Genomic DNA, 26,578 nt, shown 5'->3' with positions numbered 1-26,578 from the left:
GTTGCTGTTACTACTGTCATAATTATTATTTTTTGTAATGTCATAATTTTTCTTGTTTCCTGTGTTGCTTCTTGTTATTTCTTAGTTGTTTTATAAGCTATCGACGACTAGTGTTTGTTGCTTTCTTTATTTCTATTATAGTTTACTGTTTACAGTTGTTTTTTAGAGTTCTTGTGGCACTTTACCCTGTTACTGTTAGTTTAAGTCAACATCCTCTGCCCTTGGGATGAGAAATAAGACTACAAGTATTGTATCATCGTGCAATAGCTTTTTTTGTTTGTTTTATTTCAGATGTTTCATAAACTGTCTGCCTAAAATTAATCCCTCGCTTAAAGTTAGTATCAAATCAGATTGTCAGGGATTACATTGCTCCAAAATATTCTCCTTTGATTGGATACTTTACGAGCAAAACAGGCGAGACGCGTCAATTGTGTGGCGAAAGATAAGCAACCTGCAACTCATCACAAGTATACCACTTAATTCAAGTCACATTGTTATCAAAGAAGGTTTCTTCGTCGATGGAAATAAATACCGCTTGGCATTATTTGTTTCATCTACGGACGGATTCTGGGGAATGAGTGCTTATGACACTTCCATAGCTTTACTTCCTACAAGGGGGACGTGCTTGATCGCTCCGTCAAAAGGCGCTTCACTGGAGACTGATATCGATCTTAGCTGTAGCAACTGGAATGATGACAGTTTCCCCTCTATCCTACCAAATTCAATACACACTGGAAAACGGACTGTACAGTGTGTTCTATCGAGGCGTTAATAGGGAGTTTAAGCAAATCCCTAAGGCTGGCGCTGCTACGGCTACCGGAAGTAAAATTGTCCAGAAACGAGTCATTACGCATGTCAGTGGTTCCCATCCAGCCGTAACGGGAAATCCTTCTACGCGAGTGGGAAGGTTTCGGCGTAGTCTGTGCTACGTGAACTTATCTCGCTTCTTTCTTCGCTTTATACATTCTCCTGAGCAATTTTAACTATTGAAATATACTTAACAAATTTAAAATAGCTTATCGTGAATACTTATCAAGCTTGCTGTTCCTTACCGAGTGAATCTGCCTTTATTTTTGCAGCTGGGTTTGTCAAAGGATCGAAGCAGTGTGCACATGGAGAACGCAGCGAACGCCGGCCAGGAGAAATGCGTAAGTAGAAAGTCTAACTTTTCCTTTTCAAACCTCAAAGACTATTTGAAATTCAAATAGCTGAAGCCGAGGAGTGACGAGGGTTATGAAGGACCGTGTAGAAACTTTGCTTTGGTGTTTATAAACTCCAGACCGGCAATTTTACAACACGTAAGCTTAAATATTTGAATTCACTCACTCACTGCGCACAGGAGCGCTTACAGTTTTTTTTCTAAACGTTGGAATCCCTAATCTTTTTGAACGAAGTTATTATGAGTTTTCAGACGTACAAAAGCTACTGCGAAGACGCGTATTATATTGGTTTTAAACTTCTCAGCCGAACTAGGTTTGTCGTTCGCGTTGCTTAAAGTTGAATTTTGGCGGGCTACGGCGACGTACTCTCCCCAAGCCTCGTCAACCACGATACCCGTAGCAGCGCCAGCCGTAGTGATTTGCTTAAACTCCCTAATAATACCATAACTACCGCTTGGATGCCGACCGGCTTCAGTGTAGATAACTTTACTGTAAAATTCATTGTTGCAGTGAGTGAAAAATTTCGTATTTCAAGCTCTCCAACTCTTTTGATAGCACAGATGGGTCGTTATTTATTCCTGTTATGCCTTGTGGGAAATGCTGCGGGGATTATTATTTCTAACTATTTTTTTTGTGTGTGTTCTATTAACTATGGACCAAGGAGAAAAACTCTCTTAAAGCATGCAACTAAACCAATACCTGCTTTTGACTTTTTCTAGATCAAGCCACCTCAGCAAGTAAATCCAGATGTTATGGCAGACCTTCTCATGGCAACTGACAACTCATTTGATGAGTTCATCAGAGAGGGAAACCTGGAAAAAGCGCCACAACTAGCAAACGCTGTTCCGCGATCAGTTTCGCGAGAAAATTTACTGGATTTACAGGATAGAACCGAAGTATTTTCTACCTAAATATTGAATAACAGATTTAACTTTATTTCAAGCCCTCTTTCTGAAAATGATGCACCAAGAAAAAGGCGCAATTTATGTAACGGAAAATAATCCCGGACCAATTTACTAGCATTCCGAAGCAAATTGAAACATTTTTCTTTTTTACTGTCTTCAAAATATTTTTGCTGACTTGTCAATGTTCCTTTATCTGAATCTATCAGCAAAAAAATCTTTACAACATTTTTCTAGAATGAATGATTCTTTACGACCTTTAATTCGATTGCAAACGAGGGCTTTAAATATCTGGAATTCAACTTGAGGAATTTTAGTTGGTGGAAATCATCCAGACTAATCACGCGCTTGCAAATGAATCACTTGGATGGGTTATAAGAGGTAAAATGGTCGGGTGACCTGATACGTTGCATCTAAAAATAACCATAGCAGCGTTATATTTGGTGTAAGCTTCTAATGTAAAACTCAATCTCTTCCACTGATTCTTACCTTACCAGAATGATGTTCTCACATGCGGTTTTCTTTTTATGTAAGGTCATAAACTCCATCATTGGAAAAATTGAGTCTTCGGAAGTGAAAGCTATCGTCGAACTACTTCAGAGCTCCTCCGTGATTGGCTCTGCTCCTCAGGCTCTGGACACAGCGTTTCCCGAGTCACTAGTAAATTAGGCAATATTGATTTGGGTGGGGAACGGGTAAGAGAGCGACCCATACTCTATAAAACTAATTGACTTGATTGGTTTGTGACGTCGAGTTTTCAAACATGGCTTTATTTTGCCAGAATGACCTTTTATCAACTCTGTAAAGAGAAAATACGTAGCAAACATCATTTTCACAATGTAAAAAGCAGCCTTCCAGAAAACGAAACAAGCCAAAGAACAAACAAATAAATCAACAGTGAGAGAATTAAAAAAAAGAGGAAAAGTTAGTGATGTCAAACGACGACTAATAGTTTTTTGGGTCACCTACCCCGTAAAAGCTCTGCAATGAATCTATACTTTTGAAGGTGCACGAAATATTTAATCCCAAATCATATTTCCGAGAGTTCAAGGAAAAAATTTCAAAGTAAACGTTCTCATCACATTATTGATTCATGCACTCGACAGAATATCTCCTTGTCTGCTATCCGTTCAATGACGTCACTCCTATCGTCTCTCGCCAAATCGAAGGACGAAGTAGACATACCACTGATAACCAAATCAGCGAAAAACCTGGCTTTATGTGTAAATAGCGTGCTGAAGGCAGCAGAAGTTATTGCAACCGAAGACGTAGTCAAGTCACGTTTTCAAGAACAAGTACCATTATGGATAGTCTCAAAATTATATGTTTAAAATGACTTTAACTAACTGACTTTAAAATGACTTTAACTAACTGTTTAACTAAATATCCTTGGGTTTCACCCACGTGACCAATACCTTAGCAACAGTTACTATCCGCCATCTTGGTGTCCCTCGAGCGTAAACAAACCGTATCTAACGAAGAGTTCATGTGAGAAAGAAGGGATGATTTTATGCATTATTGTTGGCTGTTGGAACAAAAGTGGAAAGCATAAAGACTAAGGATTTTTTCGTACAATAATTTAATAATTTTGTTATTTCTATACCGCAAAATTCATTATATATATGATCTAATGCGCTATACCTAAGATCATCACAAATCAAGGGGAAGAACAGGAGGAACTAGAAGTTGTTGTATTGTTCGAGGCTTACGGCTGTTGTAGATCCTCGATTTTTTGGTCGAGCTTTTCTTTGAGCTTCTTAGCCGATGAGAAATCGATGTCTTTAGCCCTCGCCTACGGCACTTCATTGACCTATGTCGGAAAAATCCATTAGCATTTTACCTGAGTGCAAGTAAGCTTGGGGTGTCACGAAAACTCACACCCCGAAAACTCAGACTCCTCGAAAATTCAAGAGATAAACTCGACTCATGATCACTCCTGGTAATGCCGCGTGTATTTTGACCTTTTGGGTCTTCATCCAACTGAAGCAGCAAAAGCAAGGCCGCAAGTTGCACGTTTCGCAAAATCGTTCGATGGTTGAGTATTAAAACATTTTAGAGTGACACAAGACTTCATTTAGCTTAGATTTCCTCCATTTTTCCCGTTAATTTTGAACTTTTCATTCACAGTTAACGGGATCAAATGCGCTCGCCTCAACACCAAAGTATTAAATGTGGCGTGATTTTGACGAGCCGAAAGGGACGTTTGTTTACCTTCTTGTACTTCGTCGCACAGATCCTTTTTGTCGCTCTGTTAAAATTCTTAAATATTTCGCGATAATAATGGATACAAACAGAGACTCGGCCCACCAGTCCCAAAACGAAGACAATTTTGCGACCCTTGGGCTAGAGTTCTTAAATGAGGCAGAAAGAGAAAAACAACGCGAAAGAAGACTTGGCATCAGCGCCGTCACGATTCGCCTCACCGAAGAATCACTCTTGATATTGTTGTTCGTCTTTCGCGTCGGATTTGTTGCATTATTCCACCGGTTATATTATAAAAAAATTGGTTCATACCTTATGCTATGCACTATCGAATTATGGAGCACTTCGGAAGCTCGGAGAACACTTCGAGGGACCTGAGTTTTCGGTGTCTGAGTTTTCGTGACACCCAGCGACCTTGCCATGAATTCTAGTGGTTGCCTCTAACATAACTAAAACACTCGCGATATGTGAGCATGACTCAGCCAGTCCAGCGTTGCATCCCAAGCAATGGGCTGACAAAATAGTCCCATCGTTTTCGGAAATGACCCAAATGTTCACTAAAGGATCATTCATATGCTGTGAATGCCAAACTCGTACTCTCACGGCATACTTGCCGGCGATTTCTTTGCCTACAACTGAGGTTACAAATCCCGACACCATTTGATTAAACGCCTCTAGACTCTTGAACGCCTTGAACTGCTTCTTGGTGTAGAAGCTGGTCTCAAGAACGAGGTAACTCAGCAAGTCCGACGCTTCCACAGGAGGCAAGCATTTTGGACTGAACTTCTCGGCTAGTATGCTTCCAGGGTCAACCCCAATGACCGAGATCTTTTGCAAACATCTTTCCTTCCAACTCTCTAAGCTTTCGGCATACTCAGAGAGCACTGGGATACCTCAAGATGAATGCCAGATACTTTTATCGCTTTTTTCTTCCTGGATATTCATGTAGTTGGCGAAATAATACGGCGATAAGAGAGAGGGCTTCACTATAGAAATCGACTAATTATTCATAAATTTGACACCCGAGGGACACCAACATGGCTAACTTCAGCAAAGCTTGTGACGTCACCTGAAACCCAACCATAGACACGGGAGCAAACTATTTCTACCTTAACCCTGGAAGTACGTTCAAAGTACAAGTGAACTCGTAACCCCCCTCCCCTTCCCTTTTCCATCTTCCCCGTGTTTTCTTGTGTTTTAATCACGTCTCCGTATTTTGAGATTATTAATGAGCTTAAGATCCGACGAAGGCAGACTTCTGGGACGACAAGCGGAAGTGAAATTGCTGCCAAAATTACTTCCGGCTGCCGTCGTTGTGAAGTTTCCCGCCGTAGCAGCCTTGTCTGTGACGTGAAGAAAGCCATTTTGCCGTCGCGGCTAAAACGTGATTAAAATTAGGCAAAATAACGCCATTTGAACTTACTCTGAGCGAAAATTGTTGACCATTTTAACAGTTTATTGTTATGAGAGGAAGTCTGTGAAATAGCTGAGCAAAAAAAACCATCTGTTCGAATAAATTTTAACTTTATTCGTTTGCCTTTCTCAAGACACTGTTCGTCGTTAGTACTGGTTCGATGTTAACAAAGAAAGCAACCCAATAAGTTTTACAATCTCACTACTTCTCTTTATTTTAATGAAAAATTCGTAGACTTGTTCGCGCATAAATTGATGGCCATGACGTTGTTCCATTTGTCGTTTGTCGAGTTTAACAACAAGGCTCATCTGAGAGAATTTTCATAATCAACAGTTTCGATAATGTTTTTTCAGCCATAGAAAACGTCTTTGATTAAGCGTGAAAGGTTTGCTGTTAGAAATTGGTTAAACATTTATCATCATGATAAGATTATACCTGTATTATGCTGCTTTGCATACATCTCTTTGTTGTGCTTGAGAATTTTTCCAGTGTTTCAAAAGGTCGCTGCACCTACAAGGGTAATACTAATCTTCTCAACAAAAGAAAAAGGTCTTCAACTCTATCGCATACAGTCTCTTGGTAACAGATATACAAATCAGGCAGCCCAACTACGTCTTTGAGAATACGTATGTCCCTTTTTCGGTAACCAAATTCTGCCAAACACTTACTTCCGTAGAGTCTTTCCAAGTCAAAATGTTCGCAATTCTGATAGAGATAACCATGATGGAGATTCTTTCTAATGTTGACATTATACAACAGTAAAAATTCATCTTCTGAAATGTGACCATCATCGAAACTTGCGATCAACAATTTGCAAGCCTTTCTAAAGATAGTCAATTATTTTCCTAAACGTCGATGAGGAAAGCCAGTACAGCCGCTGTCGTGCGCGCTATCTAAAGGATATTTTTCGTGCCATTCCTACGGCAACTTCTCCTCAAGCCCTCTCGACCAAGTGTGCCGTCCCAGATGTCTGCCGCGGTTGGATCTTAAGCTCATTATTTTATCTTAAGTACTCAGCCTGTTATGTCGTCTACAAGTTGATGCTACTTTTTCCCCTATAGTTTTAAGCTTGTCCAAAGAACCGTAGCTATTGAACTCGACAGGAAAATAGGAAACCCTTTCTCTCAACGAATAATATTTAATAATATATTGCCATTGACGTTACCTTCCCTGTTCATTTAAACAATCCGTCTTATTGGTTTTGAGTATTTTACAATCCACTGAAAATCTGTTTTATTCTGTTTTTTTTTTTTTTTTTTTTTTTATCTTTTACCTGTGTGACTATTTTGAATTGCAGGGTAAGATATTGTTAAAGACTTCGATGAAGATCTCCGAAAAAATTGCAGACTTATTGTTGGCTGTAACCGTTCCTGGTGAAAAGCCAATATCAATCACAACAGGACAATTTTCCATGATGTTAGGAAGATATACCCTCGGTAGTCTTTCAGGGCTTGAAATAAGAGCAGGAAAAGGCCGGGTTATCTTACCGTCTGAGAGCCCCTTTTTTTGTCTCAGGTCCCAGTAAAATAAGTTTTGTAGTTGTTCAGGTGAGTCTTCCCCTCCAAATACGAATCATTTACATAAATCTCGATGTGACCACTCGAATGTCGTTTCACTCCTTTTCGTTATCATTTTACTTTATCAATTTTCATTTTCCATTTTACTTCAGTTTAATGAACGATCAAAAGAACCCTTGTCTATTTTTGTTAATTCTTCGTTTTAGATGCTGTCATTCTCTTTTAACCCTTATACTTGGGATGTCGCAAAGGAACGAATTGACTCTGATGTACTGTCCTTGAAGTTGAAAGACGACAAAAACGAGCAGATCAAAATATCAAATCTCTTGGAAGACATTATCATCATTACACCTTTGACAGTTCTGCAAAATTTTACAGAGAAGCCCCGGTACTTCACAAAGAGTGACGATCTACGTATCCATGTGATAAATGTCAAGTAGGAAAACACTTACTGATGCTAGATATCAAACCCCAAAACCCAACCGTACATCTGTTTGCTTAGGTACGTTTTTGTCACCGGCCAACGGTTCAAGACTACGACCTCAATGCCACTATTTCTCATAGCGAAAAGTGCGTCTGGATGTTAAGTACGCATGGCAGGAGTGAAGGACAAAAAGGCTGCTCTTTGAATCCTCTTACACCGATAAAAATGATGGCTAAGCCTCCTGGAAAGTACTTTCTTGACCTAAAAAATTACAATGCCACAACAAACATATCCCACAAAAGAGAGGAAAGATCTTGTTTTGGAGGAAAACGATGGAAGTGCTCCTGCATCGAAGTCAAGGATACACCATCCATCCCACCTCGGAGTAAAAATGTCTCTGTGATACCAGTTTATGATTCCACAACATTTCAGAACTATACTCAAAAGGTTTCCTCAGGAAGTTGTGTATACTGGTCTGAGAAACTTGAGATGTGGGTGGCATCTGGTTGTCAGGTGAGTGTAAAGTTAACTAAGATTTTCAGGCAACATTTTAATTATAATTTAGCTTCGTATTGAACATAATTTAGATGCTTCCAGCATTATTGAATAGTTCTGAAGAAACAACTATGGTGTTTTGATAATCTCATTTTAATTAGCTATTCATTAAACACAAACTCGAGCAAAACGATGCCCAAACTGTGTCAAATAAAGGGAGTAAGGATCTGCTATCTTAAGAATAGCCTTTTCTTGGAGTGACCACTGTTTATGGAGGCTCCTGAGAAATAAAGTGGCTAGGGCCATTGCCAGTAGCAAACAGTCCTATTATACTAACCAAGTCTCTCGTTTCAAATCGTCTGATCCCAGCCGCTAGTAGAAGCATATCAAGCAATTGCATGCCAGGTCTTCATCTTATGCCTATTTCTCTATCCCTCATAATGGGTCTATTCTCATAATGGGTCTATTTGAAACCATTCTTTTTGCTTCTGTCTCTGATAATTTTACTTCTGTACGCTTCCTGCTTTCCTCCCTGCACCAAAGAAGCTTCTTGTTGTTTCTCAGTTATGAAGTCAAGTCCAAGTTGGCAAATATTAGAGTCTTTAGAGCTGCTGGTCCAGGTGGTATTCTTAACCGAGTATTGAAAGAATTATCTGACGAGCTAGCATATCCTATTACTGAGTTGTTCAACCACTCATTTGAGGCTGCTTTGTTTCCAGAGTCCTGGAAACAATCGTTTATATCACATATTCCGAAAATTCGTCCGGTGCAGTCTGAAAACGACCTTCGACCTATTTCTCTCACTCCTACTCTGTCAAAAATCCAAGAAGACTTTGCTGTGAAGTGGCTGTATGAAGACATTGGCAAAAGAATTGACCTTCGCCAGTTTGATTCTATAAAAGGTTCGTCAACATCCTTCTGCCTTGTAGACCTCTTACACCATTGGCTTAAAGCTCTTGACAAGCCCGGTCGTTACCTGTATGGGTGTTTCCTTGACTTTAGCAAATCCTTTGATCGCCTTGACAATACTATTCTCGTGCGGAAGTTAATTGATCTTGGTGTACGTCCCGCTCTTATTTCCTGGAATTGTAGCTTTTTATCCAAACGACAAGCTGTAAAGATCAATGAAAGTATCTCATCGTGGCTTCCTATCAGTGCTGGAGTTCCTCAGAGGACTAAATTAGGACCTATCCTCTTTTTGTTAATGCTCAATGATTTGGGTTTTTCTACCCAATTAGGCTGTAATCGTTGGAAGTATGTCGACGATATTACCCTGTCTGATACACTCAATCCTGGCCAGTCCTCTTGTCTGCAGTCTGATTTGGACAGAATTCACCAGAGGGCTGTCTACAATAGCATAAATCTAAACCATCTAAATGTAAGATTATGCGCATATGTTTCTTCCGCGAACAGCCAGTTTTACCAGTTTTCACCATTAACGGTAAGCCACTTGATTCTCTTTTCTCTCACAAGGTTCTGGGCTTAACCCTTTAATCAGATCTTCGCTGGAATGCACATATATATTCCATTGTGCCTAAAGCTGCCAAGCGACTCTATATCCTCCGTATTTTCAGATGTTCAAATGTGAGCACAACCGATCTTGTTACTGTCTGTCACTGTCATTGGACCTCTTCTTGAATATGGGTGTATTGTCTGGCCCTTCTCCGTTCCTTTATGTCTAAGAGATAGATTAGAGTCTATTCAGATAGGAGCCCTTAAGATCATCCTTCCTCACTACTCCTATGCGTCAGCCTTGGAGGCACTGAATTTACTAAGTCTTCTTCTTTTGCGTCGTGAGTCCTTAAATACATACATACATAAACTTTATTTTTTCTCGAATTTAAGAGTAGCTTGTAAAAACTAATTTTTCCGAGAGAAAAATAACAAATAACAAAAGAAATTGACACAATATAATACACAATAACATTATAAAATATAATCCTGTGCAATATTTATAATTAACGGCTTAAATGAAATAAATAGATTTATTGAATATTTAAAAAACACAATATGAGTTCAATTACAATATGTTCTAAAATTACATTAATTTGAGGCTAGCTAATGCTTTTTTAAAGTCGTTATGGTTCAAAGTTCGAACATTGTCCGGTCGTGAATTCCATAGTTTAACGGCATGATAAGAAAAAGAGCGAAGGCCATGAGAAGTAGTCTTAGCAACAGGGAGTTTCAGAATGTAGTTACCGCGTAAATTATAAGTATTATTACGAAAAGTGAACATATTCCTCATGTAAATAGGATACTTGATTAGAAATAAACTTTTGTCTAGTAAAATTAACATATTGTGTGTACGTCTGTTATATAAAGAAACACAGTCGACTTTGTGAAACACCTTCTTGTGAACGTAGAGACGTGTTAAGGTTTTTTTCTCAGACATGCTTCTTTATCCTAAAAAATTCACGAAAACTGAAACACGCGTCGGTAACCGTAAAATGGTGGAAATTAGTACAGGCAAACAACCGTTGCTCATAAAAAGCGCAAAAGAAAGTGGGCTCGAATCAATTTTATAAATTTGGTATACGGTTTAAATCTAAAGCGGAACCATTTCATTTAATTTGGAGCTCACGGAACGCTTTTGAAAATTACCAAAATTTCAAAATCTAAATATCGTATTTCGTAGCAAATTTTCAAATATCCTTTTCCCCGTGCGCTATAACTCAGAATCGGTTCAGGTTAACCTCGTGATAAGTGGAAATAGTGTTGTTTTCAAGGATATAAAAACTAGTTTGAGGCCTCTTTATTTCCGCGCGGAAAAATCAGGCTGAACTTTATGGAAATCGTAACATCGGCAGTCACGTCACAACATATTCAATAAGGCACTTAGCGGTTAACTACGGAATTAGCTTACAAAGCTAATTAACGACGACAGATTGTTGTTTATCCCTACTTTCATTTCAAAGTTCTCATCCACTTCCCCTGGCGAAATTGTTTACAATATCACATTCCGAAAGCTGGCGGATCACGCTGTTTTCTTTTTTTTTCCTTATGCATTTTCGAACGCGTTTAAATTTAAAGACAGTTCTAGGGTAAACTCGAGCTTCATTGTGGAATTTACAGAGGACAATTTAATCTTTTATACCGGTAAGTCAAATGTTCTTTGCCGAAGACGTTGAAGACGGGAAACAATCTGATACTAGTGTAGATGTAACATACACAAGCGTTTGTCACGCAAGGCTGAGATTATTTCAATCACAAATAAGATCATTTTCTTCTTCCCCTCTTGCGTGTTTTCCGGTCCCGAAAATCACGGTTATAATTTGAAAACAGCACTTTTTCATTAGATGATAGAGTATATGTTAACTTGGACGAGTGTTTCATTGAAAAGCAGAGCTACTGTAGGATGACTCATCCCGGCCCCACCCCGTTGAAAACCCTTTTGGTAACTGTTTTTTAACTGTAAATAATTAGACTCAGTCATGAATTAAAGAAGACGCTGTGGCACGGTTTTTTCGGTGACTATCAACCAAGTGACATCGTTTCACGGAGGGAAGCTAAAATTATCATGCTAGAAGAAAAAATGTTACGTTGATCAATTGAAACTTCAACATCCCCCTACCCTCAGGAATTTCAACTTTTGAAAATTGTTTCCCACCCCCCTGGGCCAAAATTTTGTTCAAATACCCTGCCTTAGTACAAGATTTTAGGAAGTAGTTAATGGAATTAACCGTTAGCTTTGTGAAAATCACAACATCGACATTTAAGTCACGACATAATCTAACTGGGACCTTGTGGTTAACTCCGGAATTCCAAGCACATTTTAGCAGTTAGTACCGTGTTCGATTATGAAATCAATTTTATAAGCTAGCCTTGCATAGTTAACAATGACAGATTGGTTTTCATCCCTTCTTTCGTTTCAAATTCTCATCTACTTCCTATAGCGAAATTGTTTACAATATCACATTCCTGTCATGTGATTAGTTGTTGTAACCTTCAAGCTCAAAATTGAAATTTGTCAATATTTACGCCTACTGGCTAATTGTTTTGCCGTTTTACGGCTAACGATTAATTCCATTAAGACCTGCTAGAATATGGCAAAGGGGTAAGGGATTTGAACATGATTTTGGCCCAGGGGGGTAGGAACCGATCTTCAAATGTTGAAATTCCTAAGGGTAGGGGGATGTTGAAGTTTTAATTGATCAACATATCAGTTTTTCTTCCAGCATGATAATTTTAGTATTCTTCCGTCTGACGATGTCATCTGTTTGATAGTCACCGAAAAAACCGGCCGTGCCACATCGTCTTCATTTATTCACGACTGCGGGAATACAAAACCCCATACTAATTTTTATATCCTCGAAAATAACACTATTTCAACTTATCACGAGCCGATTCTGAGTTATACCACATGGGGAAAATGATAATTGAAAATTTGCTAGGAAGTGCGATATTTGAAATTTGAAATTTTGGTGATTTTCAAAAGCGTTCTCTGAGCTGCAAATTGAATGAAATGGTCCTGTTTTAGGCTTAAACCATACCTCAATCCTCCCTCTACAAATTTATAAAATTGATGCGAACCTGCTTTCTTTTGAGCTTTTTTCTGAGCAGAGTTTAATTGCCTCTACCTGGGGCACTAACCTCCGCCATTTTACGGCTACCGACGAACGTTCCAGTTTTCGTGAATTTTCTAGGATAAAGAAACAAGACTGGAAAAAAAAAAACCCTTTCCACGTTTCTATGTTCACTATAAGGTGTCTCTGGGTAATTATATGAAGGGTTTCAATTTTTCGACCATGTGCCACATTCTTCGATTTTCACTCCGTCAATTCACAAAGTCGCTCTGAATATGAATAAATCATGGTTATGCTAATTTATGTAATGACTTACTCCAACTCTTCAAGTAGAGAATTGTCATTTACCCAATGCATTTTATTAGTTCTTTTTTTTTTTATATATCATTGTAAAATAGGGTAGAAAGAAAAAGCATACGATGAATTAAGGTTAGATATACTAAAGTAGAAAAGAAGACAGTCAAAAAGGGAACTGAACTATCGATTTAGCCGAGCCGTCTATGGTTCCACCGATGATCGGCAGGTGCATTTGGATGTATGTAAACGCGGTCGTAACCACGTTTCAGAATCGTGCGTACGTCTTAGGTATATGAGTTTATCATAGGAGAATAGTAGGATATGGCGGAGTACTTCTCGAAAATTATGCGAACTGCCTTACAGATTCGTCAGCTGTCTTCGCATTTAGATAGGGCTTCTGAAATATGAAGAAAAAAGACTTTATACACAAAGATGGCAACGTCTCGAAATAACACGCGCTCTGACTAGCTATGAGACTAGCTAGTTCTGTCACGGATTTTTTTTTCGATTTATTTAAATTCCAGTGCCTTTGAAAAACGCAAAGAAAACGAGCTACCTGCAATGTGAATGCATGCGGGCAAGAGTTCATAATACACGCGTAGGTAAAAAGGTGTCTTTAAGTATGATCACGTAGTTAACGAGGACAAAAAATAAAACATTAGCTTTTAGAAAGTATGCATAAATTACATTTATTACAAAGGCAAAATTAGACCAAATATGTCAAAAACCAAAACAAGGCAACATTGACAGGGCAGTTAATAGATTACCATTTCGCAAAAATATTTAAACTGCATCGATGTTTTTTCTTATTTTATTCGTTTTTCTTTGTTCTAGATCATTTCCAAAAACATTTCGAGAAACCCTAGGGGCAATTTGAAACAGCTGGTGATAAAAAAAGCATTTTTTATCGGCTTTTTGGTATTTATCCGTCAATTTTGGAAGAAACAGCTAAGTGAAAAACTATTTAAAACTATTATTATGTGCAATTTTGAACATAGCAAATCATTATTAGGATCTACCACTTTGCCCCACTTAGTGAGGACCGATAGAAAAAAACGAACATATTCATTACTTATTTACTGGAGAATTATTTCAACTGGAGATGTAATTATTTCAGAGCAGCTTTTGTGATGCCAACGCTCCCCCGCCAAAAAGAACAATTCGATGTCAACGGGCTAAATAAACAAAGACTGGCAATTGTCAGTAATTATAGGTGACATGGATACCGAATAAAAGCCCGTCGTCATTAAGTTGATATCCATAGCCTATATAATTAAAAAAAGTTCTGTTTTTCACTATGTATTGCGTATCCTTTACCACACCATTGAAAAAGTTTTACAATTCGAATGAAACATTTTCTGGAAATGTCAATTTCATAGCTGTTGTTTTTTTGTTACTTTAGTAAAAAGGCTTATTTTGATAACAATTCAGCAGAGAGACCTGACGTCAATTTGCATAACAGTGAACTTCTCGCATCATATGCCAGAGCTGAGTAAACCGCTGCTTCTGGCTGAAAACAACACTAGGTGACTGACCTTTAACTATTCCTGAAAGGAAAATTCTCCCAGTCTTGCCTTTATATTGGTAAAATATATTTTGAACTGATTTACAGCTGCTGTAAAGTTGTCAGAAGGTTGCGTTTGGTTCAGTGGACAGGAACTCGTCTCACACAACGGAAAGAAATGATGACGACGAGATGCTGCCACTTGTTGGGAATACTCCTGTTATCAATAACTCTGTTGAGTGAGTACTAAAGTTATCTTTAAAAGGTTGAATTCATTTAGCATGTGTCATGAGCGTACTCTGAGGAGTCAAAAATTTTATGATATGGCTGAAGGTAGGGTGAGACAGAGACCGCTAGAACTTAGAGTGGTTATAAACAGGTTTATCCTGTGTAACACCTGACCACACAAGCTTTCGGAAGGAAGCCAGGAAAAATATTTCAGAGGATAGACTTCAAGAAGCCAGTGAACCAATGTTCAACTGAGTTACAGGCTTGAAGCCTGATTTAACACACGGATCTACCACGAAAATGCAAATGACAATTTGGTTTTTTAATTCAACGATATGAAAATTCTGGAGTAACTAAATGGATGATTACTGAACTTAGTAGCGTAAGAAAATTATTTCAAGTCTTCTTTTAAGGGTATCCGGCAAATTTTCTTTATTTCCCATCCGATTTTCGTCTAAATCATGAGCATTTACATTATTATTAACTACCTCATCTCTTGGATTCATTTGAATAAACGATATCTGACAAGTCAACGCCGTTATGTGGAAATTTTGTGAATTCTGAAGGATAACCGAATATATTTCTCTATGTCTATCCTAAACAGTGTATTTATGGAAACAAGGTGTCATACTTCAATCTTGAATGGGCTAGCTACCAAGAAGCCTGAAAAGTAGATGTATTTCTGAGAATAATGACAACGCGTAATTTTAAAACCACGATAGACTCATAAATAAAGTAACTAAGAATCGAATGGCCTATTCTTGCAAACAACAACAAGAATAAAATTGGCATTTATGATATGACATTATATAAGCTACACTATGATAAATCTCGTACATAAAGATTTATAAGCGGGCTGTTGGTTTTCGAAGAAATCGGTTTATATTAACAGGCAAATGGAGGACTTCTGCTAGCTTTGCGGTGATAAGATACTCGTTGGAAAGAAACGTTTTAGAATGACATGTTTTATATATTTACTCGCACACTTTGCTATAATGGCAGTTTCTCGTGAAAATTCCATTTCCGATTTTAAGTGTTTATAAGTTCGGCGAAGCTCTTGCGTCACCTTCGTACTTTTTAGAAGTGTTATCATCACTTTCATCTTTATTCGCTATTTTTTCCCTTCATGCATAGGCCTGGGTGGTGATGCTTGTGAAAAAATTCATTGTACATCAAGTTGTGATAGTGGCAATCATTGCAGTCTCATTTGTAATTGCACCGGTTATTCTTGTAAAATGGATTGCAGCGGGTCACGGTGTAAAGAGGGGTGCGACAAGGAAGTTAAAGTTTGTAAACTGAATCTAACATGTAGTGGAGGGGATTGTGAACAATTTTGCAAGGCTAAAGCATGTGATCTGAAATGTAGCGGGAAAAATTGCAAAAAACAGGAATGCTCAGAACAAGTACACAATTGCACAATGGATATGGGATGCAACGAGGGGGATTGTGAACAGAGTTGCAAGGCTGAAAAAATATGTGATCTGAAATGTAGCGGGAAAAGTTGCAAAAAACAGGAATGCCTAAAAAAAGTAGACAATTGCACAATGCATATGATATGCTTACTCGTCATAACCATATCTGACTAGTGCTTTTCGTATTCTTGCTGAGCGTCGAGATTCTCCTGGGGAGTATTCTTCTAAATTCTTTATTTCTTCTTGTTCTCATTTATCTTTTCTAGGGATTACTTCGTTTTGCTCTGCTTCCTCGCACCTTGGGTCTGGCTCTGTTGTCATGGCTCGCTTCTGGCCGAAATTGTTTTCATTAAACTCCGCATCTCTTCGGATATACATCTTTCGGTTCGTCTCATCAAAAAGACAATATCCCTTTGTTAACTGCTTACGGGGCGAATTGCTTGGACAATGAGGGCGAGCAGGTCCCACAGCACCACATCCAAGACATGTTAGCCGATTTCGTGGCGTATCTCTCCTAAAAGTCCTTGTCAGTGCTGATTCAGCCTCATTTAACTGACCGGATAGCACAGATTGCTTCATTTCTTCGTGAATGAGTGTTTTCTGGACATAATACAGGCTAACTCCGTCCACTCTTGCTTCGATAGCAGTGACAAGGGTCGCGAAACTTCTGAGCAAACTTCCTAACGAAGTCACGACTTGACCTCTTCGGAAATGGGCGCCCCAATTGCCGCAAGTTTATCGATTTCATGAGCTTCAAATGTCATTCCACCGGTGTACCTTCTTTCATCTCGGAATGAAAATATCTCTTCTTTAAAAATAGGGGGTACTCCTTTTTTGGGCTAAACGGGGACGTACTGCTGGACAGTGTATATATATATTTTTTTTCCTCACTGTCTTGAACAGGGTCTACAATTTACTCGCCTCTGTCCTACACAGGGTCAGAACCTGTCCTGAACACGGCATGGTATAACGAGCCGAGAGACGTTAAGCAGTCATCAAAAGGTCATCAGTCATCATTAGATCATTTCCTAGCCGAGAATGCGATTGCTGCCGGTATCCTTTGGCTTAAATTTGTTTCTTCTTATCATCATTATAACAAGCGCGCATCGACAAAAAAGATCGTGTCGTTAGGTATAATTTCTGTGTGTCGGATAACGTGATTAGTCACAAGTACATAGTTCTTTTTGGAACATTAGTCAGTTATTGAAGTAACCATTTCTCTTTGATTTTCTATTAAAAAGATCACCTTTCTATAGATTTTGCTTATTGACTAATTTAGAGCTCCATACTTGATGGTCTTTTGTTTAGTTTAAGTCTAGCGGACACGTAAACTCTCTGGGTCTTAGAAATATCAAACATGATTGGAATAGCTTATCACACAGTTTAAATTCCTGTAAAACGAGAAAGTGGGCATTTTATCTCTTGTCCTTTACAGGGACTTAAAATAGAGGGTGCTGTCTTACACAGAGTAGGGTTTTAGAGTATTGTCCTATGTACAGGGTCAGGATTTAAACCCCTCTGTAGCACCCCTATACCCAAACATGGGTCAAGAACCCTAGCGAGGGGTCTACCATTACAGGAGAATATAAACAGCTACATTTTCTTCTTTATCATGAGCAATTATAAGTTGTCACTATGCTCAGAAATACGTGCTCCTTTTAGGCTCTTGGTAGTTTGCCCTCCCGAGATTATAGTGCCACACTTAGTTTCGATACCGACTACTTTTTATACCATGGGTGTTGAAAGTATCCTTGGGTATCCCTCAATACTTCGAAATTTTACAAATAATGGAGTTGACTTTTCAAATATATTTTATTGAAATGAATGGAAGAGGAAAATGAATCAATAATAATGCTAATACTGAAGATTCAAACGAAAACTGGACGAGGGAGAAGAAAAAGAAAAGGAAATCCGCGAGAACCCGTTAAAAGAAGACTTGAAGTTGTTTCGTTGAGCTACTGAGTTTGGTAATTTGTGAGATGTGAGTGGCGGCATATGGTAAATTCTTATTTAGTTCTTGTTTGAACGAAAAAGTCGAGCCAAAATTTTCCCAACGCCATTTGCATGTTTGCGCCTGAACTTCATTTTTCATGATAGACCCCTTAATTAAATCAGGCATAAAACCTGTAGCTCAGTAATACATGGTTAACTAGCTTCTTGAAGTTCAGCCTCCTAAAACATTCTGCGTGTGTGGGAGCGTGTGTGGTCGGCTCTCACATAGGATAAACTAATTTAAAACCATTCTAAGCCCTAACAGTCTGTCTTCGCTCAATCTTTTCGGATGCTACTCGCCGCGCAGCCTTAAGCTCGACTCTTCGGAGTATGCTTAATCTTAATCTTTCAAAAGAAGCTTTGGTACTCACTCAGAGTTATTGATAACAGGATTGCTCCCCACAACCGAAAACTTCTCGTCGTCATCATTTTTTTTCGTCGCCTGGATTGAGTTGTTATCATCTGAACCAAATGCAAACTTCTGGCAGAATTTGAGTGGCTCGAGATCGGTCCAAAATAGCCTTTGCAATAATAAATGCAATGCCTCTGAGACCTCTTGTTTAATATCACACACCCAATGTTGTCGCCGTGTACTGCCGGCTTCCACGTATGATGCGGGAAACTGACAGGCAGGTTATTGACGTTGTAGCAAGAAATATTTTGAGTTTGATATCATAATTTCCAGAATAATATTCAGTCGCATTTTCAAACTCTTTCAACAAATTAACACGTGCTAAGCAATAGAAAGCGAAAACCAATACAGTTTTGAATGATATAGTCTTAGATATGTCGAAACATGTCTTGTAAATTAAAATTTCAAGATGTCATTTCTTTATTGAGAGTTATTGTCACTCTGCTGTCTTTACGTCCATATAGTCTTAAGTAAAAAAAAAGGAAAAAAGATAACGTAGTGGCAACAGATGTTATTCATTTCAAACTCACTATCAACTACTGACAGTGGTTAGTGTTGGCTTTTTTTAACCCGTTTACATCGAATTACGTTTTTCTACAGCTCTAGCATCACAGAAGTTGCTTAGAAATCGTGATCACGACTCCGTATGAAATGCTTCTATCGTATAAAGGTTTTTTTTTTCCTCATTTTTTCTAAGTACCCTCACATAGTGCAGAGCGGAAGATCTTGCCTACATAGGCCACGCACTACAAAGTGTTATTGACAACATATGTGATGTTTTTCATTTCTTAAAATGATAAATGGAAATAATAGCTCAACGCAGCTTCCTTAGTCGTCTGACTTTAAAAACCGTGACAGACCTATGAATTTCGTCATACTTTCTTCATTTTACATCCTCAATATTAATCTGTACGTGGGGACTATAGTCACGAGGAGTATTTATTAGTCATCATTATTTAGCGCGAACGAAAGGATGGAAGAAGGAGGGTAGGGTGGGGAAGAGGTTTTAGGGTGATCACACGGTTTTCACGGGGGACGGGAAGGGAATCAGTAGTCGGCAACAAAATGTGACGAGGAAGATTACAGAAAAATGACTGCCAAGGAGGGGTTACATAAAAAGCTACAGAGCCTTGTGAGAAATCAGGTAAATTTCATCATAACACGTCTAAAATCCTCCACCTTCTCCTCCCCCTTCAGCTCTAGATAATAATTAGTGACCGATTCCTAATCTGCATAGGAAGATTGAAGATCAATCGCTTGTCTCACGTTGTAACGTGTGATACGGATTGCAACGTTTAGAATACGTATAACCTTTATACTTCCGAAAATAAAAACGCACAACTTCAGCTGTACCTAGTCTACTTTATTGCTCAAGAATTCACACGACAGGCATGTTTTACTCGCATCCAAAATGGCTATTTTGCAGTGTTCTATAGCTACTGTGTTCATTGTGATCTGTAATTCTAATAATAATTTGCTGTTTAAACACCTGCATAATAGTTGTAATTAGTTTGCGGATTAGCTCTCTTCCAAAAGAGAGGGGTAAATACCCAGAATTTAATAACAAAAACACGTTTTTGCTATCAACCAGCTGTTTCAGATGCCCTTAGGATTTGTGGAAAAACTGGAAATGATCGATAATAAAGAAAAACGAATATGAAAGAAAAAAAAGGTCAATACCAGCAGTCTAAAAGGAACGCGGAATCCGAAGGTGTAAAGTTCGATTACTCATGATGACTCAAAATTTTTTCCTCGTAAGGAGACGAGCAGCACCTGCTCTGTCGATGTTCCTTGCCATTTTTTTTTTTGCTATAATATTGTAATAAATGTGCTGTCGTTAATACAACCATACAAAAAAAAACAAAAACAAAAACAAAAAAACGGCCACTAGTGGTCAAAATGCCAAAACGGCCACTAGTGTCCAAATTCCCAAGTCGACCACTAAAGCCTGGTTCGCATATGATCGCAGGCGATCGTGCTCGATCGCAGGCGATCGCACTCAATCGCCAGCGATCGTCTGCGATTATATATGAACAGCTCTGCGATAGTGAGCGATCGAGTGCGATCGCGATCGCAGGTGATAGCAGGGATAGAACGACGTTCTATTCGTGTGATCGGTTGCGATCGAGTGCGATCATATGTGAACAAAGTTCTGCGATCATGCGATTGAATGTGTCCAATAATGCTATGCAAGGGACATGATGCCATGACAACCAATTATTTATCAACTTTTACACGTGCGTGTGTTTTGACAAGATGCTAGGGAAATTGACACGGAACAGTCTATGGAGGAAATTAGGAAATACGATTGCATGTTCAATCGTTTTAGCGAAGAGTTCTCTACATATGGTGCACGATCCTCGCAGTAGATAGCGCTATTTAAGCAATAGCGAAAATCAGACCTGAAAAAAATCAAGCCTGTACGGGATTCGAACCACTGACCTCTGCGATACTAGTGCAGCGCTCTACCAATTGAGCTAACAAGCCAACTGGGAGCAGGCCGTTAAGTTGATTCGTAATAAACCCGTGAAAGTGATAAATCAGATACAATGAAATATATGAAGTTCATATATTTTGAGCTGCGGTATTAGATAATATGTATCTAATACCGCAGTTCAAAATATATGAACTTCATATATTTCATTGTATCTAAAGAGTTCTCTCTTTCTTAAGACTTTCTGCACCAAGAAGCGACGTTTCCTCTTTGGTCTGGCAGCGATTCCCCGTTTAAGTAAAGACAACAGAAGCAGAATGTTAACACCTATTAAAAGTTCAGCGTCCTTTGCGTTTACTTTGGTTGACTGGAGTTACATTGTATTGCCGCTGAATGGTAAACCGTGGACTCGGTTGTCGGGTGTCTCGAAAACTCCGACCTCTCACCCGAAAAACTCAGAACCTCCAGGTGTCTCGACGAAAACTCAGACCTGAAAGCCTCAGACCCTCTAGGTGTCTCGAAAACTCAAACTCGAAAAACAAAACATATTTACACCGCGTGAATGCCGCAAGCCGACTTGTTTACTGTTCGTCGATACAGCGGCATTACGTGCACTGATCATGAAAATTATCTGCCGAGAAAAGAAAAAAACGGCTTGCAGTGTTAGATACATGCAACGATCATGAAAGTTATACTCAACATTCGTATATATTTTTCTTTTCGTTATCGTATAAGCCGAGTTTATATCCCCAGCGTGTCGTGTAATTAGAAGCCATTCGCTAGGGTCGACATTAGATAAGATAGGGTGAAGTAGACCCGATTGATTAGCATTTCCCGATCATAGCTTTGACGTCATCTTCCGACCGCACTGTAAACTTCGGAAATTAACATGGCGGCGTAAGTGTGAAACCAGTAGTTCATGTTGCGCACGATTGCAAGCTGTAAGCTTAGACTAGGCCACGCATCTTTTTAGTGTACGGAGTTGTAGACTAATAAGCAACTCGCTAGACAAGCAGAAGAATGTTTCCGGACCTACTTACTTAAGTGAAGGACTCTATGCTACCTCACCCGATGTTACCTTTCAATACTACAGGACAATATATAAGTACATAACATAGGGTAGGATTATTCCTAATGATGTCTGAAGCAATACGATATAAAACCAAGCCATACTTTTTTTGCGCTGAAAGAGGGTGTTAGTAATGAAGTCCTTAAAAGTAACATATTAAAAGGAAGCAACTTTGAGCGAAGTCACATTTATTCATGATTATGTGCTTGGGCTATATGTGTACTTTAAAATCAACTACTATCCTTACTATCCCATCGAAGGCTAACATAAGAACCAATATAAAATAGAATTGCGAGTGTTGCAAGTATCTTTGAGGTTTACCGTTTTACGCCGTACGAAAAGCCAGCCATAAAAAGGCTATAAATAAAGAAGAGGAACATTCCCATCCCCTCGCCCCTCAGTCTTGATGGTTTCGCCTGTTAAACTTCCGATGAGCTGCCTGTTCTAGCGGGAAAATCTGGCGGGAGAATTGAATGTGGTATCTATGTTTACAATGGCAGAAGCGAAAGAATCTTCTTTTTCCTTGGAAATTTCCGAAACATTCGGCTACGTTCAGTCTTTGGATCATGCCAAAAAGATGATTTCAAAATATGAAACGACGAACACCGTAAAATTTTCTAGTTACGAGGCTGACAAGGACTTTGGAAATCATGGTGTATACTACTGAAGTTAATCATTCACTAAAACAACTACACTTAACCAGGAACGTAATTTTTTCATACAGAAACATAAACTTCCATCTTCATTTAAGAATTTCATCATCAACTCAATAGAATAGCTTCTGCTATTTGAACATACGCAATCTTCATCATTATTTTTGCTTTCATTCCTCAGTTGGTTTTATAACCAGCTGTATTTCATCTCTCTTTGTAAATAAGTATGTGTGCATTCAGTATAAAACTAATAATCTCTTTCAACAATAAATTGCAACATTACAATTTGAAGCGCGGCCAGGATTAGACATATTAAAATACAATAAAACCGTTCTTTCTCAGTATTTAATATTAAAATTTACAACTCAATGCAGATTGAAAAAGATACAAAACATGAAAGATCAAAAGCATCAAAACGATTGAGAGATGATATGGTAAAAGCAAATGTGAGGTCTGAGCAGAGAATTTACATAGAGTTTCCTACTGAGACTGACCATGCACATCATCTTATGGGAGAGGTAAGATAATAGAAGGAGAGGGTATGAAGTCCACCTGCAACTGCCAATACCAATCAATGTTTGGTTCATCAGAAAAAAAAATTAAGCTTTCATTCCGGTATTTAATAAGGTGTCTTGTTGGAGCTATGACACACCCTCTCTGTTTTAACTTAAGCAGAACATGCCTTAAGAGAAATTAATACCTTAACACATATTATTCTCATTTCATTCCAGGGGAGCAGCCTATCTCAGCCTGTGGATGACAGGATCATCAGACAAATTGAAAAGCTTGTCAATGAGGGAGTGAAAGACACCCATGAAATACAGAGACACCTGACTGTCTACATAAAAAATGAAATATCAGCAAAGGATGAAATCCAACCATCTCCCTCAAACCGTAGGTTTTATCCTAAGCTGAGTGATATAAGGAGCCACATGTAACGAGCTACCATAAAGCACAGATTCTCAAAAATTGATCAAGAGAATGTGGCAGAAAAAGTTATCCAGTGGAAAGCATCTAGCCCGGAGGACTTCATCTACTTCCAGCCATGTGGAGATGTCTCTTCAGCCACAACGGATGGAGAAGACCACACTACAGAACAGGATCCCAGCACCCTTCTGTTTGTCCATCAAAGTGCCTGGCAGCGCAGACTCCTGAAAAGATATGGCAACATTTGTCTACTGGATGCCACACACAAAACTACCCGTTATGCTTTACCTCTGTTTTTCCTTGTGGTGCACACAAATGGTGACTACCAGGTATTTGGATCATTTGTGGTGCAATTCAAACAGCATTCTGATAAAAATCAAACCGGGCTTAGTTGTCATTTGCTTTCGCAAATGCAAAACCTGATCAAAGTGTGGATGATGAAAGGTAGCTATCTAAAATTTATCTAATTGAACTTTTCCAATGCCACCAGTTTTGAGAGTTTCAATTACAGTATTTGTGAGCTCCAATGAAGCATGCAACAGTATATTTGCTAACAATTTTTTGCCAAAACCTAAACAACAAATGAACTATCTGACTTGTCAAAAAAATTTATTTTGGCTGGGAAAATGTGACATATCACTCACTAGTCAGTAAGCTAGGCCAGAGTATCTTGTAAATATTGAGATGCCTTTAAAGTTTTGATGAGCCAACTGCACCATGTTATTTACAAAACAGCATGCAGTGTCATATATAATATAACTCGGTACATGCATGACATATTCTGTGATTAATAAGCTTTACAAGTAAAAAATTTCTATGTATTTATTCAATGATAAAACAGGATCATTATATTATGTTGTAACAAGAATTTTCTCTTGAGCTGTTTATTTGGAATAAGGTTTGTTCTAGTCTGCATGCATACATTTTTCTGTTTTCTTTGTTTGACTTTTTCCACACTAAGACAATTCGCCAGTACAATCACAACAACAAATGGCACACATGAAGTACTTGTCACCTAGCTTCTTCACACAATTTTGTCCATAAGGTCTCATGTGTGGGATAAGTTGATTTTAAAAATATCGCACACCAGAAGGTTTCAGTTCTTATTATATGACTGAGAAAATTACCTGTTTATGATTGACTGATAGGAGGCAAATTTATCACTAATTCTTATTTTGAACTGCATTGCTAATGAATGCAAGCATGTTTGTAATTTTCTCAGTCATAATAAATGAGTAATCGTAACAGAAAGCTCTAACGATTAAGGATTTACACTACTTGCAATATTTGAAAATTCTTTCAAATCGCACTCGCTTAAAAGCTCGTGTAATTTTGAGAGAATATTTAAAATATCACTTGTAGTGTAAATCATTAATTGCATTATGTGACATTCACATTCATAGAATTATCAATACAACATCCATACCCCAGAGACATAACAATCAGTTAGATTCAGGGTTGCTAAGAGGGCATAAAATGAAGGTGAAGAGGCAATGATTTGATTGGTACATAACTTGCTCTGAATTTGTAGCTCTTAACCAATTCTTCAAAAATTGTTCTTCAAGTAATTAATTTTATTAAATGTAAGCTTGTAAAATTGACGGAAGTTTTGGCATAGAAAAATAACACTAACATTGCATAAAGTTCCATCCCTTAAACAAAGAAGGCCAAAAACAGAGCGTATATGATAGACACTGAAATACATCACTTAGAATTCTCAAAATAATAACAATAATCCTCACCCTATGTTATGTACTGTCCTGTGCAAAAGGTCCAAATAACATCAGGTGAGGTAGCTCGAGAATGGGTCGGCTCCTGAGTTCCTTCGGAAACATCCATCTGCTTGTCCCGCGAACTGCTTATTAGACTACAAACGTAAACCAAAACGATGCGTGGCCTGGTCTGATCTTACGCCTACAATCGCCCGCAACATACTGGTTTCACGATTACGTCGCCATGTTAATTTCCGAAGTTTTCAGTGCGGTCGGGAGATGACGTCACTACGATGATCGGAAAATGCTAATCATTCGGGTCTACTTCACCCTATGTTAACTAATGCCGACCATTCGCGAGGTGTGTTGCGTGATGGTTCCCTGTACAAATACAGGACCGGCGTCACGCGACAGTAGCGGCGGATATTTGAAACCGGATACAACCATTCGGGGTCCTTATACTTCCCTCATTTTAAAGAATAACTGCGTACAAACACTGTGTATAAACGGTTCTTTGTTTATGTTTACTTTAATATAACATAAGCTTTTAATCAATATTCGTGGTCAATTATAAGACATTATCCGTTCAAGGTTGCATTTTCCAAGCCACACGAGTTATTTTTTTTCCTTTCAATAAAAATGCTTGAATGTACTTACTGTATGATTCACTAAATGTTTTTTGGAACAACATTGCAATAAAACTGAACACTGAAATAACATTGTAATTGTTTGTTTTGAAATAAATAGTACTTATCGAAACGATTGGTTATAAAATCGATTGCTGGTAAAACCACACTTGCTCAACCAAATGATAGCAATCTCAATCCTTTTACAGACAGACATATCATTTAGATTACAGATTTAACAAAAACGACTTCTCATCGACCATTAATGGTCTATTATGCTTAAAATTCAATGCATGATACTCAATCGCGAGGATTTCTCGAAGTATAAGGCCCGCGAGAGGTTATATCCGCTACCGTCGCGTGACGCCGGTCCTGTATTTGCACAGGGAACCATCACGCAACACACCTCGCGAATGGCTTCTAACTGGACACGACACTTTGTGGATATAAACTTGGCTTATACGAGAACGGAAAGAAAAATATATACGAATGTTGAGTATAATTTTCATGATCGTTGCACGTATCTAACACTGCAAGTTGTTTTTTCTTTTCTCGGCAGATATTTTTTATGATGAGTGCACGTAATGCCATTGTATCGACGAACAGTAAACAAGTCGGCTTGCGGCATTCATGCAGTGTAAATATGTTTTATTTTTCGGGTCTGAGTTTTCGAGA

At 38.5% G+C, this 26,578-nt stretch overlaps 1 protein-coding gene and 2 long non-coding RNA genes across 4 annotated transcripts; 2 read left to right on the top strand and 1 right to left on the bottom strand.

The window, feature by feature from the left end:
- The first annotated feature begins 14,266 nt into the window (after nt 1–14,266).
- Nucleotides 14,267–17,335, top strand: LOC148736849 (uncharacterized). The gene is made up of 2 exons (XR_015996709.1): nt 14,267–14,677; nt 16,345–17,335. It is a non-coding gene; the product is annotated as an uncharacterized LOC148736849 (long non-coding RNA).
- A 2,226-nt stretch (nt 17,336–19,561) lies between these two features.
- Nucleotides 19,562–23,576, top strand: LOC148736848 (calcium-responsive transcription factor-like). 2 transcript variants are annotated; one of them, XM_088748947.1, is made up of 2 exons: nt 19,562–19,626; nt 23,370–23,576. In XM_088748947.1, the coding sequence occupies exons 1-2, from the start codon at nt 19,573–19,575 to the stop codon at nt 23,574–23,576; spliced, it is 261 nt and encodes an 86-aa protein (XP_088605073.1). In that variant the 5' UTR covers nt 19,562–19,572. The 2 variants fall into 2 exon arrangements, with proteins under 2 accessions (XP_088605073.1, XP_088605072.1); XM_088748946.1 differs by lacking the exon at nt 19,562–19,626 and adding an exon at nt 23,007–23,156.
- Nucleotides 22,157–25,623, bottom strand: LOC148736847 (uncharacterized). Its single transcript, XR_015996708.1, has 2 exons — nt 25,308–25,623; nt 22,157–23,789 (listed from the first exon to the last, which is right to left on the bottom strand). It is a non-coding gene; the product is annotated as an uncharacterized LOC148736847 (long non-coding RNA).
- Between the last annotated feature and the right edge of the window lie 955 nt (nt 25,624–26,578).

The sequence above is a fragment of the Stylophora pistillata genome, chromosome 2 (genome assembly GCF_964205215.1).
Source record: "Stylophora pistillata chromosome 2, jaStyPist1.2, whole genome shotgun sequence".
Classification (NCBI taxonomy): Eukaryota; Metazoa; Cnidaria; class Anthozoa; order Scleractinia; family Pocilloporidae; genus Stylophora; species Stylophora pistillata.
Note: the sequence above shows the minus strand (reverse complement) of the source record. Positions and strands in the feature narration are given on the sequence as shown.

Bases quoted from the DNA above. Each gene is read 5' to 3' on its own strand.
- LOC148736848 (XM_088748946.1), top strand. From the start codon at position 23,007: ATGCAGATTGAAAAAGATACAAAACATGAAAGATCAAAAGCATCAAAA. The intron at 23,157-23,369 runs GTAAGATAATAG...ATTTCATTCCAG, and splicing joins CACATCATCTTATGGGAGAG to GGGAGCAGCCTATCTCAGCC.